The following is a 15,089-nucleotide window of genomic DNA, read 5'->3' on the forward strand; positions in this document are numbered from 1 at the left end:
ACTTGATAATCTTAGATGTCTTTTCCAACATCAACCATCCTGAAACTCCTATCTCTTCTGTCTCTCAACACATAGGCTTCTCCCTCTCAAAATTTTGGAGACTATTTCCTAATAGAGATGGCAAGCAAACTGTTATCACTGCCTGCCCCACATTTAGCAAACACCTCCCTACTTCTTTTCTTGTAGATGAGTTTTTTTCTCACAGATGAGTTTTCCTTCTGCCCATCCAAAATTTATTACTGGGCAAAAAGGAGCACTTCCTTCATGCTTGATATTCGTTTCCCAGAAAGAGTGGCTCCCACTTTTGGGGACATCAAGACAGGCCAACCACAGCTTCAGCGGCTTCTTTACATCCTAAACTTTCATCCTTTCCATCATAAGTTGCTTCTTTTCACCCTAATCCAAGGGCTGTGGCATATTCAGGGTTTCCAGGACAAAGGAGGAATTGAGAATCTGACTCCATGTTCTTAGAAGGCTATTCTATTCTATTCTATTCTATTCTATTCTATTCTATTCTATTCTATTCTATTCTATTCTATTCTATTCTATTCCATTCCATTCCATTCCATTCCATTCCATTCCATTCCATTCCATTCCATTCCATTCCGCTATACTTAAACCATATTAAAGAATACTAAAGAATAAAGGATGCAGACAGAAGGTTACAAAGAATGAGCATGACAAGTCATGACTGCTTCCAGAGTCCCGACACAGCTGATGGCGATTGGGTCATTACGTCAAAACAATTCACATGTTGGACAAACAATCTCCAAACCACATTCCAAAGCAGCCAAACAGGGAGAAGCAATCAGATAATTATCGTTTTCATTTTTCTCTGAGGCTTCTCAGCTTTCCAGGAGAAGAAATCCCGGTGAAAGGATTTTTCAGAAAATATGACGGCGACAAAGGGCGAATTGCTAAAGACGCTGCTGTAAGTCCTCTCTAATATTGTGTTAATCACCAAGTTTCGTGGCTTTAACTGGAATTACTGCTGTCTAGAAATGAAACAGACAAAATCCTTACCCTCAACAGCCAGAGAGACGATGCCCTGCGTGTCCTCCACTCCGTACATGACATCGCAGCGATAGACGCCGGCGTCGCTGGCGCGCAGCTTGGAGAAGGTCAGCGAGGCGTCCCCGCTCTCCTCGGAGTGGCTGGGCACAGACACCCTGTCCTTGTAGCTCTGGCCTATCTTGATGTTGCCGTTTTGGGCCACCAGGACCGTGGTTTCCTTGGCGTCCTTGCCGCTTTTGTCCAGTTCCACCTTGGACCATTTGATGCGGAGGTACTCGGCGGCGTAGCTGGAGGAGATGGTGGGCGTGGTTGAAAAGAAGCACGGCAGGACTGAAGTTCCAGAGAGAGATCCCTTGACCAGGGTTTTTTTTTCTGCTTTAACTAGAAAAAGGGAAGGGAGCGAGGAGAGAGAAAGGGGAAATCATGTCAGTGTAACAGCAAAATCAGAAACAGATATATTTCGTTGTTAATTAATGATTCACTAATGCAAAACTTGAAATCCATGAACCTTAGCTGATTTGTAATAAGACTGGGGAGTACAAACTGAAAAGGAGTTTGCATCAATCTTGGTACATCTTAGGCTGATGATAGAGCACGTTTCCCTTTGGGAGAATTTCATTCTGACTTATTTTCTCTATTTGTTATGGTCACCAAGTACTTAACCTTTGGGAACTGGTCAGAAATTTTATGTGACAGATGAACTGTAAGAGCTGTTTCTTCAATCCACAGGAGGAAGACCACTCTGAGTGAAAAATCATGAGTTACTTCACTGGCCAAAACCCTGAATGCAGGGGAGCTGCTGGAGGTCACACCTTGCCTCTCTCCTCAGGAGGAAACACAGCCCGTGGCTTTGCACCCCTGTCCCCACTGTTCTCTCAGGGGTTAATTCTTTTTGACTGCACACGTGCTGAAACAAAAGCCTTTCCAGCCAGAGTCTCCCAAATAGTCACTCTTTCAAAGTTGTTTCCTTGCAGCCTCCGGGCCTTTAACACATCGCAGAAATGAAATATTTCAGGATGTAAAAGCAAAGGAAGAAGTAAAGCACGCAGAAAGTCCCTGCTTGGCTCAGACTTGATATGATCAGGACTTCTATCATGTTTTATGTCATCTCCAGCTGCAAACATTTCACAGTGAAATGCTTCCATCTGACAATATCCTGAGGGGGAAGTTGACTACTGTTCATCCAAGCTGTACCCTGTGACTGAAGAGAGGGTTTCTGATGGATTTGCCTTTTTTTATGTGATGTTATTTCATCACACATAATGGCTTAATGAAGATTAAAAGCTGATGCTCAACAGGAACTGTTTTACCTCTTTCACAGTCCTTCTAGCATTTCTGAAAGGTAGAGCATGATCATCATTATTTTGAAGGGAGCTGGGATTTATGAAGTTTAGAAACATGATAACTTAATAATAGCCATCAACAGAGTGATACATGAAACAGGAGACACCAGCACATGAAAATTATCTGTTTATTTGTGATAAAAAGCATAATCTCTCCATAAAGAGTAGAAGATTGGAGGGTGAGATGGAAGGGTGGGCAGAGGAAGAGAATTAAAGAGGAGAAAAAAGGGAAGAGAAAAAAGAAGAGGGAGCAAAAGAAAAAAAAAAAGAAAAAAAAAAGAAGAAAGAAAACAGAAAAAAGAAATGGGGGAAAAAGGAAAATGGAATCAAAAAGAAAAGTTGCTCATTAAACTAATTATTTTTAACAGAGACAACCAGTTTTTAGTGAAGATGACTTTCCACAGGACAAAGTCTTAATAGTATTATCCAAACAGGTTCAATACAAGAGTCATCAGCTTGATGCCCAAGCATTTTAGTAATAAAGTACTAGCCAGAAAAAAATGGGCTGACAGGGAAGACTCAGAATTCTCAATTGAGTTCTTGGTTCCTTTTCATCCATACCTACCAAACTAAAATTCCTTAGTTACACAATTCAGATAGAGTCAAGATGATGGTATCAAAGCAGATGAAACCAGAGATCTTTTATATCACCTTTATTTTGTGGAAACTTCACAGAGCTACAGTGGTTAGAGATAAAGAAATAGAATGAATTCTCAGTTCTATCAGTTGTGATGGAATTACTGCCAAATTGCACAGGTGGGAGATTAAAATCAGTCTCAAAATATTCAGAATTTATTATGATCTCTTGTCATCTATACACCTTACAGAAACTTTCTTCTTAATTGAAGAATGACTAAATTATAATTATACTGACTGACAGAACTTTAATAAACTTTGTAAGAACACTGTTTATGACTATGAGTGATCTGGAATATCAGCACTGAACCCTGAGGAAATTTCCTCCCTTTAAAATTCGTGTCTTCACATCAGCCAGCTGGAAGACCTGGCAATCTACACTTTCAATCCTGATGTGAAAACTAGACCCAGCCTCCTAAACTCTGATACTTCCCAGAACAGAAGATTCTGGGGAGCTGCAGTTCTGCCCAGCTTTAGAAAGTATTATACAACACCTTATAAAAAAACTACTTTTTGTGGCCAGGTGAGGGAAGAAGGAGAAGAAGACAAGAAGAAGAAGAAGGAGGAAGAGGAAAAAGTGAAAAAGAGGAAGAGGAAAAGGAGAAAGGAGGTGGAAGCTTTTCCCTACAGAAAAAGAAAATATCTGGCTGACATAATATCTGAAATACAAGATTAAATTATGTTCATGCACAGTTCCAAAAAAGCTTGATTTCTTGACGCACTCCAAATTAGTTAGTCTAGCAGAATTTACTGACCAATGTAGAAGCTATCAGTACTTCATATTAATCCATATAACCCTTTTGTTACCCCCTTTAGCATTTTTGCTAAGCTTATATTCCGTGTCAGCCCCTATCAATGGGATGTCTTCCTTTTGAAGAGGGAAGAAAGGAATTCTTGCTTGAGAACAAAGTCTCTTTCTTCAAAATGTGTACACTTGTTCTGTGGTAAATGTTATCAAATTCTTAAAGTAGGAGTCTTGATAAATTTTTTAAAGGACAGAATTATGCCCTTCTGTATCACATTAACCACAACGACCAGGACAATAGGTCTGCAGTGGACAAGGAGTCTGAAGAAAAGAGTAAAACCTTCCCTGCATGGTGTGACACCGCTTAGAGGAGTGAATTTGCCACATAATTGAGTTTAGCTGAACAGAATGTTGCTACTGACTATGCAGACAAATCCCACATGCTTAAAGAATAAAATATTCTATTTATTTTTAGCTAAATTTATGAGGGAAAAAAAAAAAGAAAAATGTTGCATCTCATTTTTCAGTTCATCAACAACCAGCTGGGACATATGGTTATATTGCCCTGTCTAGCAGCAGAAATAGAAAGGATCACTAAAACCGTGTGTTTTGTCAATCCAGCTACTAGCACTGAACCTAGGAGAAGCTATTTCATTAACCACCAGTCTTTTAGTGATGATAATTATAATTTAAATGAGTGAAACTTGTAGGAAACATTAAACGGTAATGGACTGAGACCCAACAGTAACCTGAGTCCTTCACTAGGTGGCTTGTGGTCTGAGCAAGCAGAATAAGAGAAGGACACACAGAATGATGAAGAATTAATTTTATGGTCTACAAGACACTCACAAGGAGCCAGGCAAATGTAAATCTCAGCTGCAGAACTCAACACCACAAATGGCCACCCAAAACAGGTAGGAAAAACTCCAGTGCCAGTTATGACCACAAGGTCCAGCTTGTAAACCACAATAGTGATAAATTGGGAATTGGTGTTTCACAAAAGACTTAAAGGCTTCAATTTTTAATCCAAACTAAGGATTCAATAAGAAAATGCTGAAATGTAGGGTGTCAATCTTTCAGAATGCTGAGATACATTTTATTTTAGAGTATTTTTAAAGAAAAGCCGTACTTATAAAGATTCTGTGTAATCTTCATTCTCAAAATATTACTGCACCAACTGACTTTTCTACAAAAGATAAGGGCATGAGTTGCAGAGATTCTCTGGGATCATGAATTAGAGGAATTCGTGAAAAAGGAAATTTTTTTCATCCTCTTCCTCTTCACCATGGTCATAGTTTGAAAATGGTTAAGACTCTGTAAGCCAAAAGAATGGGCCTTGACTTAAAAAGCAAACCTCACAAAATTCAGTGTGTTCTAGGAACATCAGGGTCTTTCTGAATTTCTTAAAAAAAATTTGGACAAATAAGGATGGGTCACAACCTGATCTACATTCCAAAGAATGGGACATTCATAAAAATCTCTCAAGTATCAAAAATTCCACTCTGGAGATAAATTACATTTATGATGTAATAAAAGGTGGAGTAAGTGAGAGGACATGTAAAGATTCCATCCCACATTCTACAGCTCCAAGGACCCATACACTCCTCCCCATGTAAGAGTGCTGCCCTCTCAATCCCAGTATCCCTGAATTCTGCATTTGTGCAAGGCAGTGTGTCAGGTCTGTGATCTGATCCAGTCCTTTTGTCCATACAGTCAATCCAAATCTATTATCCTTTTCTTTAATTGTTTCCACTAATGAACCAATCCTTTTCTTTATCATTCAGGACTACCTAAACATGTTGCTAGCAACAGTGTTCCAGCTAGGTGGGAAAAAAAAAAGTGGTAAATTTGATTTTCCTAAAGGTTAAAATCAATTTGAGGAGTACCTGGAAAGAAGGGGGAAAGAAAATAAAAAAAAAAATCTTGCTTTGAGACTTGGGAAAGCTGCTTTCCCAGTTTTGTTGAATCTGTAGCAGCTGTTGAGATATTTTCCATACTGAAAGCCTGACCCAAACTTTCAAATAACCAGGGCAACCACACATGGATACATACTTCAGTCTTGGCATGTAATTACCAAGAGAGGCAGTAAGGGCTCCTTCCTTTCCACCCAAACCTGCAGCTGCTCTGACACCTCCTTGCTAAAGACCCCAGCAGCCAAGGGACCTGCCCCAGCTTAGCTCATGGCAGCCCAAGCACAACAGAAATAAAACATTAATGCCTTGAGGAGGACACAGAAATAAAATCAGTAACATGGTGCAGCATGGCAGGGGCAAAGAAAGACAATTTCCTGAGTTTGGGCTGTTTCCTCAGTCCTGTGAATTACCCTGCCAATTAGACCACTAAATTAATTTTAATGAAATGTTCTATGTACAGAAGACTTACCTTTAGGTAGCATATATGTTATAACTAACGTAGAGTACATCCATAAGATACTTTTTATACTTAACAACATCTTGACCTAGAAATGAAGAACAAAGGAGTAAGTGGTTAGTATTGCACTGTGTCCTTAGCAAATGTTGTAACTCAGCACATCAGTATTCGTCACTGGTATCAGAAGCAGTCCTTCCTGCTTTCAGGGCATTTCATTTAGCAATTTATGGTGGAGATTTGTTATAATGACCACGTGCCTCCATGGAATAGAGATTTGTAATGGGTGTTCAGGTTGTTGAGTCCTGAGTGATGCTCTGACATGTCAGTTCCCTTTGGGTTTGCCTCTCAATTTCCTTTACAGGGTCCACCTTCCAACAGCTGGAAAGTTCTTCACATGTAGCACATGTACACAACAATAAATTGCAGGTTCACAACATTATTTCACAGTTTTCATTTCCATTCATAGTTACACATGTTGAACCTGTAAATATCCCCAAAGTTACAAAAGCATTGCAAGACACACAAACACCAGTGACTACAAAGGGTTTATAAATAGTCCCTCATCCAAACAGTTACATGTACGTGCCATGAACATCCCAACATAATAAATTACTTTCAGAAGCAGTTTGTCAAAACGCCAACAAATTTTTACCACTACCTTGATTTTCCTGATATTGCTGCAAAATCTGCCACCTGAGCTCTTCACTAGGACAAGTAACCAAGCTGACAGTGTTTTTCCTGTTCAAGAGAGCTTGCAGTTGGACTGCCTTAAATGAGGGAGAGATTTAATAGTTATGTACCTGTGTTATAACCATGGAACCTGAACTGCATACGTGTACAATTTAAAAACTCCACAGGGTGCTCTGAACATGACAGCAAAGACACATGGAGAGGCAGCTTCAGAAAACTCCTGGTGACGTGTTCAACCTCAGGACAGTTCTCTCCACAGCTCACAGCTGCAGCCCAAGCTCCACAGGAGTCTGTGTGAACTGGCACACGTCCGGCAACTCTGAGCAGCACGGCAAAGACGCAAAACATCTCCAACCCAGCCTTTCCAGTGAGGCAAGCTAAAAATTCCCACCCAACAGGGCTGAATACCCCAGAGCCTTTCATTCTCTGTACATGGATGGCCAGAGCCAGCTGACTGCACAGGGAAACATGTGCTACAACCTATTCCCTGGGCGTGGAGGGAGAAATGCAGCTGCTTTCCACAGAGCAGGCTGCACGCTGCCAAGGACGCCCCATGTCTGCTGCAGCCATTCAGGACAGCTGAGTGCAGAGTGTGATATCACTTATTTTGCAACGTGAACTTCACGGAATTTGCACTTTTCACAACCGAGTCCCAAACTAGAATCGGGACTTCATTCAGTTTAAGCCCTACAGGCCATAAAACTTCTTGTGAAGAGCTTAACACCTACCCCCCAAAACCACTCAGCCAGACTTTTATCTCTTCCTACACTTACACAAGCCAAGCTGCATGTGAAGAAAACAAAAGTGATTATTTATTAGCTAACTTTAAAATTCTATACTGTCCCTGTAGAAGGCTGTAATGAGTGAGGAGGTTGAACAAGATCAGAGCTTCAGACATCCAAGTCCTCTGAATGCAATGGATCAACTCTGAAATAGTCACATGCTTGCTTAGATAAACACTTAAATGATCCTCATTATTACACAACAATTAAAAGAAAAAGTGATGTCAGTTTGAGCCTACAGAAGCGCAGAAGGACCTTCAAGCAACCAACCCTTGTATCCCAAAAAGGCTGGAAGCCTCAAGCACCAAAACCACTGCAGTGAAGCTCCTTTGGTAACACAAGAGCTCTGATGAGAGCATGAAAAGAAAACTGACTGGAAGAATTCTCCACCTTCCAAGGTGCTGGGTGAAGGACCTGCCAGACAGTGTTCTGGCACCTGTGGGAGCTGAGTGGCTCCAGACCCTCTGAGATGTTCTGCCCACATGTGCTCCCATGCGTCACACACCGGCTGCATCCACAGCGAAGCCAAGGTCCAGAACAGAATGTTTACAAGTTCAGCTCTCCATGTTTACCCATGAGTTTTATCTCCCTCCTTCCCCTGAAGGCAACCTTGCCTTTTGGGACCAGAACCAAGGGAATCAAAGAAACCTGACAAGAAAAAGAACAACAAGTATTTTCTTTTTCCCAACAATGGGGGCAATGTTGCACCTAAGCAGGACTGGTTGCATTTTGCACCTGGCCCACTTCCCTGGCGTACCTGGGCGCCTGGCACGTGTCACTGGAAGCCTGTTGCCCTTGGAAGTCCATTGCAATTGCTGTCATAACACAACTGCTTCCATGTTTGGGAGGAACACAAACCCTGCTGCTACGCTTCCAGTCACCAAACACAACACACACACCCACAGGGACAGATGAAAACAGAAAGGCAGCTCTGGAAGGGCAATTTTTAACGTATCCATGGGAACAGAAGAGGACATTCCTGGATGTGATGGCTCCTAACCTTTTACTGAGAAGGGCAGGAATTACACCTGCTGCACCAAGGGCTTGGATAGCTCCAAAAAACTGCACTGTTTGAGCACAAAGCTTAACATGAGACTCCTGCCAAAAATCCCTGCCTGACTCTCAGAAAAGCACCTCCTTACTTTTTATAAATCTTCTTTATCCTGAAATGCTCACTCAAGCAATGAAAACCCATGGGAGGATGGTCTGATTTTCAGCCCTAAGGGTCAGGAGTGTGACTCCCACACAACCCTCCACACCAGAGGGCTGGTTTTCATGCCCCAGGCCTTGGTGGGTGCCCATAAACACTCCCGGGTTGCCCAGTGCTGCTCCACTCCAGCTGCCAGAATTAAACATGGAATCACCCCTGCCACCCTCTCCAAACATGCAGACCATAACAGCAGCACCTTACTCAGCCCCACAGGGCATCCTGGCTCAGGAGGAGACAGAGCTCCTCAGAGCTGGCGCCAAAAATCCTCCTCAGGACCCACGGGTGAGGCAGAGGTTGCTGCTTTACACCTCACCCCAATTCCCACCCACATTTCCAGGCTCTTGGGTGTGATTGCTCCGGCCTCCTACCCTTCTGCTGGCAGAGGCTGCAGAGGACTAAGCTCTCTTGTAGCCCCCAGACCTAAATCCCTGCTCTAAAACAGGTTTGTGTTTCCCATTCCTGCACCCTACAGCTCACAGAACTCTGCTGTCTGGCTGCTGTGCTGCCCCTAAGTCCACTGCAATTAGATAAAATCCATCCGACTATGCCTTTTTCCACAAGATTTTTTTTCCTCCCTTGGTGTCACTACACCCATAGTAAAAGAAATCCATAACACAGTGAGCAAATCTTGCCAACTCAAGCTGCAAGACTTGAGTAAGTGTTTAATTTCCACCTTCTGCTAAAAAAGTGCCTCACTTGACGTGACCAAACTTGGGTTGTCTTGCCTGCTGGCTGCTTTCCAACTGGGCTGATCCATTTTATTAGGAGCTGCTACAGGCAGATGGATCTACAGCAGGAATTTGTGTTACATTTCTAAATGGGACACAGCCCTGAATGCAGCATGTGTAAACCAATGGATGCAAAACTGCTGGACAAACTTCACCTCTTTAAAAATTAGCAGTAGGGGTTCTCTCTGTGGGGAAAGAGAGAGCTCTCGTATTTTTGCAGGCGCTGCTACCTTCTCTTACTACAGCAAAAACTCATAGGAGCAGTAAGTTCTGACCAAATTCCAGCTTGTGTTTAGTTTGCAGTGTCTTAAGCTTGATCTCACACCAATGCTATTTTAATTTAACCAGATGAGAGAACATCATGTCTCTCTTTCTGTTTAAAACTCCAGGTTCAGAAAGCAAATTGTCCTGGTGTGGAAGAGACTAAAGCTTACAATCCAAAAATACTCCCGATTTCTCTGAAGCTGAGACAATGAGGAATTTGCCATATTAGCCATTTTCACAGAGGTAACAATGTCTCTGAAACCTGCAACTTCTCAGGTCACACTGAGATTGGTTCTGCACATGCTCCACAGCTGCATTGTGAAATCTGGATATGTTCCTTAAACACGTAAAAAGCAGCCTCTGCCCATCTGACCCTCATAGTGAAAGTCAGAATGACATAAAAGATTAAAAGAAAAAAAAACAAAAAGAAAAAGAGGGTGGGACCCAACAGAAGCCGGCACTAGAGAAGAGAATGAAGGCTGCTCATCCTAATGGGTAAAACAGTAAATTAGAGTTTCCAGTGGAGCCCCAAAAAGGTAGAAATAACCAATCCCAGTCACAGCACATCCCCTGCTATCTTCCAAGCTCTGAAAGCTTCACAGGTACCATCCTCCCTCAAAGGCACACATTCTGCACTTTCCTCTACTTCTGCAGTCCTCTGATCCCGGTACTGTTAATTGCTGCCCTGTATCCACCCCACCATCAGCGCTGCCTAATTAACTTTGCCAGCCCCATCACCTCTCTGCCACGTGATTAATCAACCCACTGCGCCAACACATGGCACATCAGCCTGCATCCGATTCACCAGTGGCCCCTGCTTGGCCTGTTATCCCTTGGAAATGCCCTCCCAAAGCCTTGGAGAATGTCTTTGGGGTGCCTGTACCACCCCAAATCATCTTCCTCATCACCCCCAGCAGCTGTGGGGGGAAACTCCTCCAGGCTGAGTCCTTTTGGTGCTGCCTGCAGGCTGGAGCACAGACAGGAGCAGTGACCAGAGCACAGCGTGTTCTGGCTGCAGCAGCAGGACATCCCTCACAGCGCCGTACTTGTGTGCCAGGAGCAGCTCCAGGCTCTGGGACAGCCACGCAGAGACACAGTGCAACACTGCCAGAGGCAGCACGAGGAGGAGCAGCGAGCACACCCTGCTCCTTCTGCATCACCCCTGCTCCACCTTGTCGCTCCTGCCTTCCGGAAACACGGAATATCCCAAGCTGGACACACAGGGATCAGCAAGTCCAGCTCCTAGCCCTGCACAGGACACTCTGACAATCCCACCCCGTGCCTGAGAGCATCGCCCAGACACACTGACCTCTGTTGGGCTTGGTTCCAGGAGAGCTGAGGGCCACTTCTCTCCAGCAACTACACTGCTGAAAGGAGCAAGAGGTGGAAACAATGTGAAGGTGTCACTCATGGCACCCTGCACTGCCATTGTGGGGGTAGGCACCAGGACCCCGCTGTGGGCTCCAACAGGGGTTCCTCAGCCCTCTTGGGGCTCTCCCAGTGCTGCTGCTGGGCACAGGGGAGGCTGTGGGAGCCCTCAGCTCACTCTGCCATCCCCACAGCCCCAGTGCCACCTCAGGCCTCAAGCCCAGGCACTGAGGGGCTGTCCAGAGTCGGAAATGTGCCAGTCACACCCTGCTGTCCAGCACTGTCCATCAGGCACTGCCTGCTCCAGCCACCACAGAATCGTGGAATGGTTTGGGCTGGAAAGGGCTTTAAATGTCACTCAGTGCCACCCTGCCATGGCAGGGACCCCTCCCACTGTCCCAGTGTCCAGCCCGGCCTCGGGCAGTGCCAGGGATGCAGGGGCAGCCCCAGCTGCTCTGGGCACCCTGTGCTAGGGCCTGCCCACCCTGCCAGGGAACAATTCCTCATTGCCAAGATCCCAGCCAGCCCTGCCCTCTGGCACCGGGAGCCATTCCCCGGCTGCCGTCCCCGCGGCCCTCGGCAATTGTCCGTGTCCATTTTTGCCGCGGCCCCTCGGGGCCCTGCGAGGCCGCCCTGAGCTCAGCCCAAAGCTTCTGGTGCCCGGGTGAGCGATGGCAGCCGTGGCACCTTTGCTGCCGGCAGAGCTGCTCCATCCCTGTGCCCGTGCTGGAGCCTCCTCTGTACCCACTGCTTGTGCATAACACTCGATGGGGAGTGCGAGGAACAGCGGAGACAGCGGCTTTTATCGAGGGGGTGTTGCGTATTTTTAATTATTTTATTACGGCAGTGATTTGTGGGGGCTTAGCCTTTTTTCCCTCACGGTGCCCGGAACCCTCTGGCGGGAAACCCACAGGAGCTGCCGTGCCGCCGCTCGCCGCCCGGGGGCGCCGCGGGGCCGCCGCGCCCGCCCCGTTCCTCGACAGCGGCCGCGCCCCCGGGCCGGCCCCGGGCCCACGACCCCAAACCGGGCCCGAACTCGCGGGCCCAACACGGAACCGAGACCGCCGCCCCAAAACCGGCAATCAGCCCGTGATCCCCCGGCGGAGAGCGGCACGGAGAGCCCCCCAAAGCCCAGCCCTGCCACAACCTCCCCCCGCCCCGGCAGCGCGGGGTCGCTCCCGCCCCGTCCCGGGCTCGCCCCGCCGGGCCTCGCTCGCTCCGTGTGGGGGAGGAAACTTCCCCTTTTCGCTCAGAGCGAATGAAAAGGAGAAAAGGATTAAAGAAAAAAGGCACGGAAATCAAGGCAATCACTGAACCCACCCAACGGTTACGCTCTCCCATCCCGGGATGGGTTTTTGATTTGGGTTGGGTTTTTTGGTTTTTTTTTTTTTTTTTGCAGCGCATTTCGACGCTCACGCCTCAATTAAAAAAAAAAAAAAAAAAGGGAAAGAAAAGGGGAGGGGAAGGGGGAGGGAGGAGGAGAAAAAGGGGGAAGGGGGAAGGAAAGGGAAAAAAAGGAGGGAAAGGGGGAAAAAAGGGGAAGGGAGGGAAAGGGAGGGACAGGGCAAGCAGGGGGAAAGGGAGGCAAAAACGGGTAGGGAAAAGGAAGAAAGGAGGGGAGAGGGAACAAAAAGAAGGGGAGAGAGGAAAAGGGGGTAAAGAGAGAAGGAAAGGAAAGGAAAGGAAAGGAAAGGAAAGGAAAGGAAAGGAAAGGAAAGGAAAGGAAAGGAAAGGAAAGGAAAGGAAAGGAAAGGAAAGGAAAGGAAAGGAAAGGAAAGGAAAGGAAAGGAGAGGACGAGAATGGGGGAAAGGGAGAAAAACCGAGGAAAGCGGGTGATAAGAAGAGGAAAAGACAAAAAAAAAAAAAAAAAAAAAAGAAAAAAAAAAGAGAAAAAAGAAAAGCCATGGGGGCTTAATCCCGAGAGCCGGTGCAGGGAGGGAGGAAAGGAGGAAAGGAGAGGGGGTGGCCGGGAGGACGTGACCAGGGGGACAATGAGGGACAATGAGGGGCGGCCCCCGCCCGCTGCCCGCCGCCCCTTTGTGTGGGGACGGGGCCGGGCTGCCCGGGTCCCACACAGACACACAGACAGACACACAGACACACACAGAGCCGCTCCTTCCCGCCGTCGGAACTCCCCGCTTGCCCTCCACCACCGCGCTCTCACTTCTTTTCCTTTGTAACACAAAGGCGAAATCCCTAGCAGTGGAGGGGGGAAGGCAAAGCCCGTGCCCCAGAAAGTGGACGTGGGTGTAAGAGGGGGCGTTTTGCTCCACTGACCTTGCGATCCTCCTCCTCCTCCTCTTCACCCACTGCCCCCCTTCCCGCAGAGAAAATGTGGTTCGGGGCACGCTGCTCGCCGGCTCCTCCGGAGAGATGCTGAGCACCTCAGAGCCGCTCTGCCCTGCGAGCAGCTTTCCAGGAACAGCAGGGAAAGGGATTGGAGGGGAAAAAAAGAAAGAAAAAAAAAAGGGGGGGGGATGTGGGGAGCACACAGGAGCGCAAGACACAGAGCGCACGCTTTTCCCAGCGCTACAAAACTGGTGGCCGGGGGGAAAGGTCCGTGCTCGTCGCTCCTGCCACACGGGCGCTTTGTGTACTTAACACCCGTAAGGAACAGCTTGCTCCCGTCTCCCTCCGGAGCCCCGTCGCACGCCAAGGTGCGGCTCTACCTTCCCAGCCATCCAAAGCCACCAGCACCGAACACTCTTGTCAGGCATCCCACCCCAAAGTCTTCTATTCCCTAGTTTTCTTTGTTCTCCTCTTTGGATCAGTTTTTTTCTTCTTTTTTTTTTTTTTTTTTTTTTTTTTTTCTTTCTTTCTTTTTTTTTTTTTTTTTTTTTTTTTTTTTTCTTTTTGTGGGTTCCCGAGCATCCCTCCTTCTCCTCTTCCCCCGCGTGTGGTTGAACTTACCCCAGGTTGTTTAAATTCACCAATCATCACTATTCCCTCCCCGCTTAAGATTTGCAGTTCAAACTCTTTGTTGATGCAAGCAGTAAAACAATTATTTTAAATCTTAGACTAGGTGTTTGCTGGCAGTCATATTATAGAAGAAAAAGAAGGAGGGGGAATAAAAAAAAATCACTACAAACCAACCCGCAATAAAAGAGTTATAGTTACCTTAAAAGGTAGCGTATTGCAGAGATAGCAAAAAATCACAACGTGGTGTCTGGGCTAGTCCAGAGATCCCAGTGGCCGCATGAAAGAGTAAATCCCCTCGTTAGTGCTGGAAGGAGCCGGTGGTTCCGGGCTCTCCCTTGTGCCGGAGCTCGGTGTCCCTCCTTCGCTCGCTTCCCGCCGGCGAGCACCTGACTCCGAGCGGCGGAGCCGGCACCGAGCGGTGGGCACAGGGAGCGAGCCTGCAAGTTCAAATGCGAGCCTCAGCCACCCATCATTATTATATCGTTGTACCGTCAGCGCTGCAGAGGAGGGGCGCTGGCTCGGGGAGAGGAGGGTTCACAAGCTCTGCGAGAGCCTCCTTGCAATTTCCAAAGCTCCCGCAGCTGCTGGGCGCAGGAGAGCCCCCAGCGCCTGCCTCCAGCGAGCGGGCCCCCCCGCCCCCGGCCCGGCCCGGCCCGGCTCGGCTCGGCCCGGCTGCCCCCTCGGGGCTCCCTCCGGCCCCCAGACCCGGAGCGGGGAGCCGCAGCCCGGTGCGGCGGGACGGGTCCGTCCGAGCTCGCCCGGAGCCCTCCGGAGAGGGGCAGGCGGGTGCGAGAGGCGCATTGTTCCCCAATTAGACAATTAACCGGGAAGAGAATGGAGAGACCTCCTCCACCCTGGCTCCCGAAGCCGGGTGAAATGGGGAAAGTGACTGGGACCGAAATGCCTTTTTCCCCCCTTTTGCCTCCCCAGTCTCAGCGGAGGTTGCAATGAAAGAATAAAATCGGTGCTGGTTCCAAACTTCCCCTGCCGATGCCAATTCACAGGCAGCCTCGCATCGG

General features: G+C 47.2%; 1 protein-coding gene across 5 annotated transcripts in view; it reads right to left on the minus strand.

Moving 5' to 3' along the window:
* Positions 1-14,632, minus strand: part of VCAN (versican) — a 99,852-nt gene extending 85,220 nt beyond the window's left edge. For 4 of the 5 annotated variants that reach the window (XM_064735292.1, XM_064735293.1, XM_064735291.1 and 1 more), the window contains exons 1-3: positions 14,269-14,632; positions 6,121-6,196; positions 1,024-1,395 (exon numbers count right to left, since the gene is read on the minus strand). In XM_064735292.1, the coding sequence (XP_064591362.1) occupies positions 1,024-1,395; positions 6,121-6,190 (442 nt within the window). In that variant the 5' untranslated portion in view covers positions 6,191-6,196; positions 14,269-14,632. Of the gene's footprint in view, positions 1-1,023; positions 1,396-6,120; positions 6,197-13,428; positions 13,563-14,268 lie in introns of all 5 variants that reach the window. The other variant, XM_064735290.1, reaches the window with a different exon arrangement.
* Between the last annotated feature and the right edge of the window lie 457 nt (positions 14,633-15,089).

Source organism: Zonotrichia leucophrys, chromosome Z, assembly GCF_028769735.1.
Source record: "Zonotrichia leucophrys gambelii isolate GWCS_2022_RI chromosome Z, RI_Zleu_2.0, whole genome shotgun sequence".
NCBI lineage: Eukaryota > Metazoa > Chordata > Aves > Passeriformes > Passerellidae > Zonotrichia > Zonotrichia leucophrys.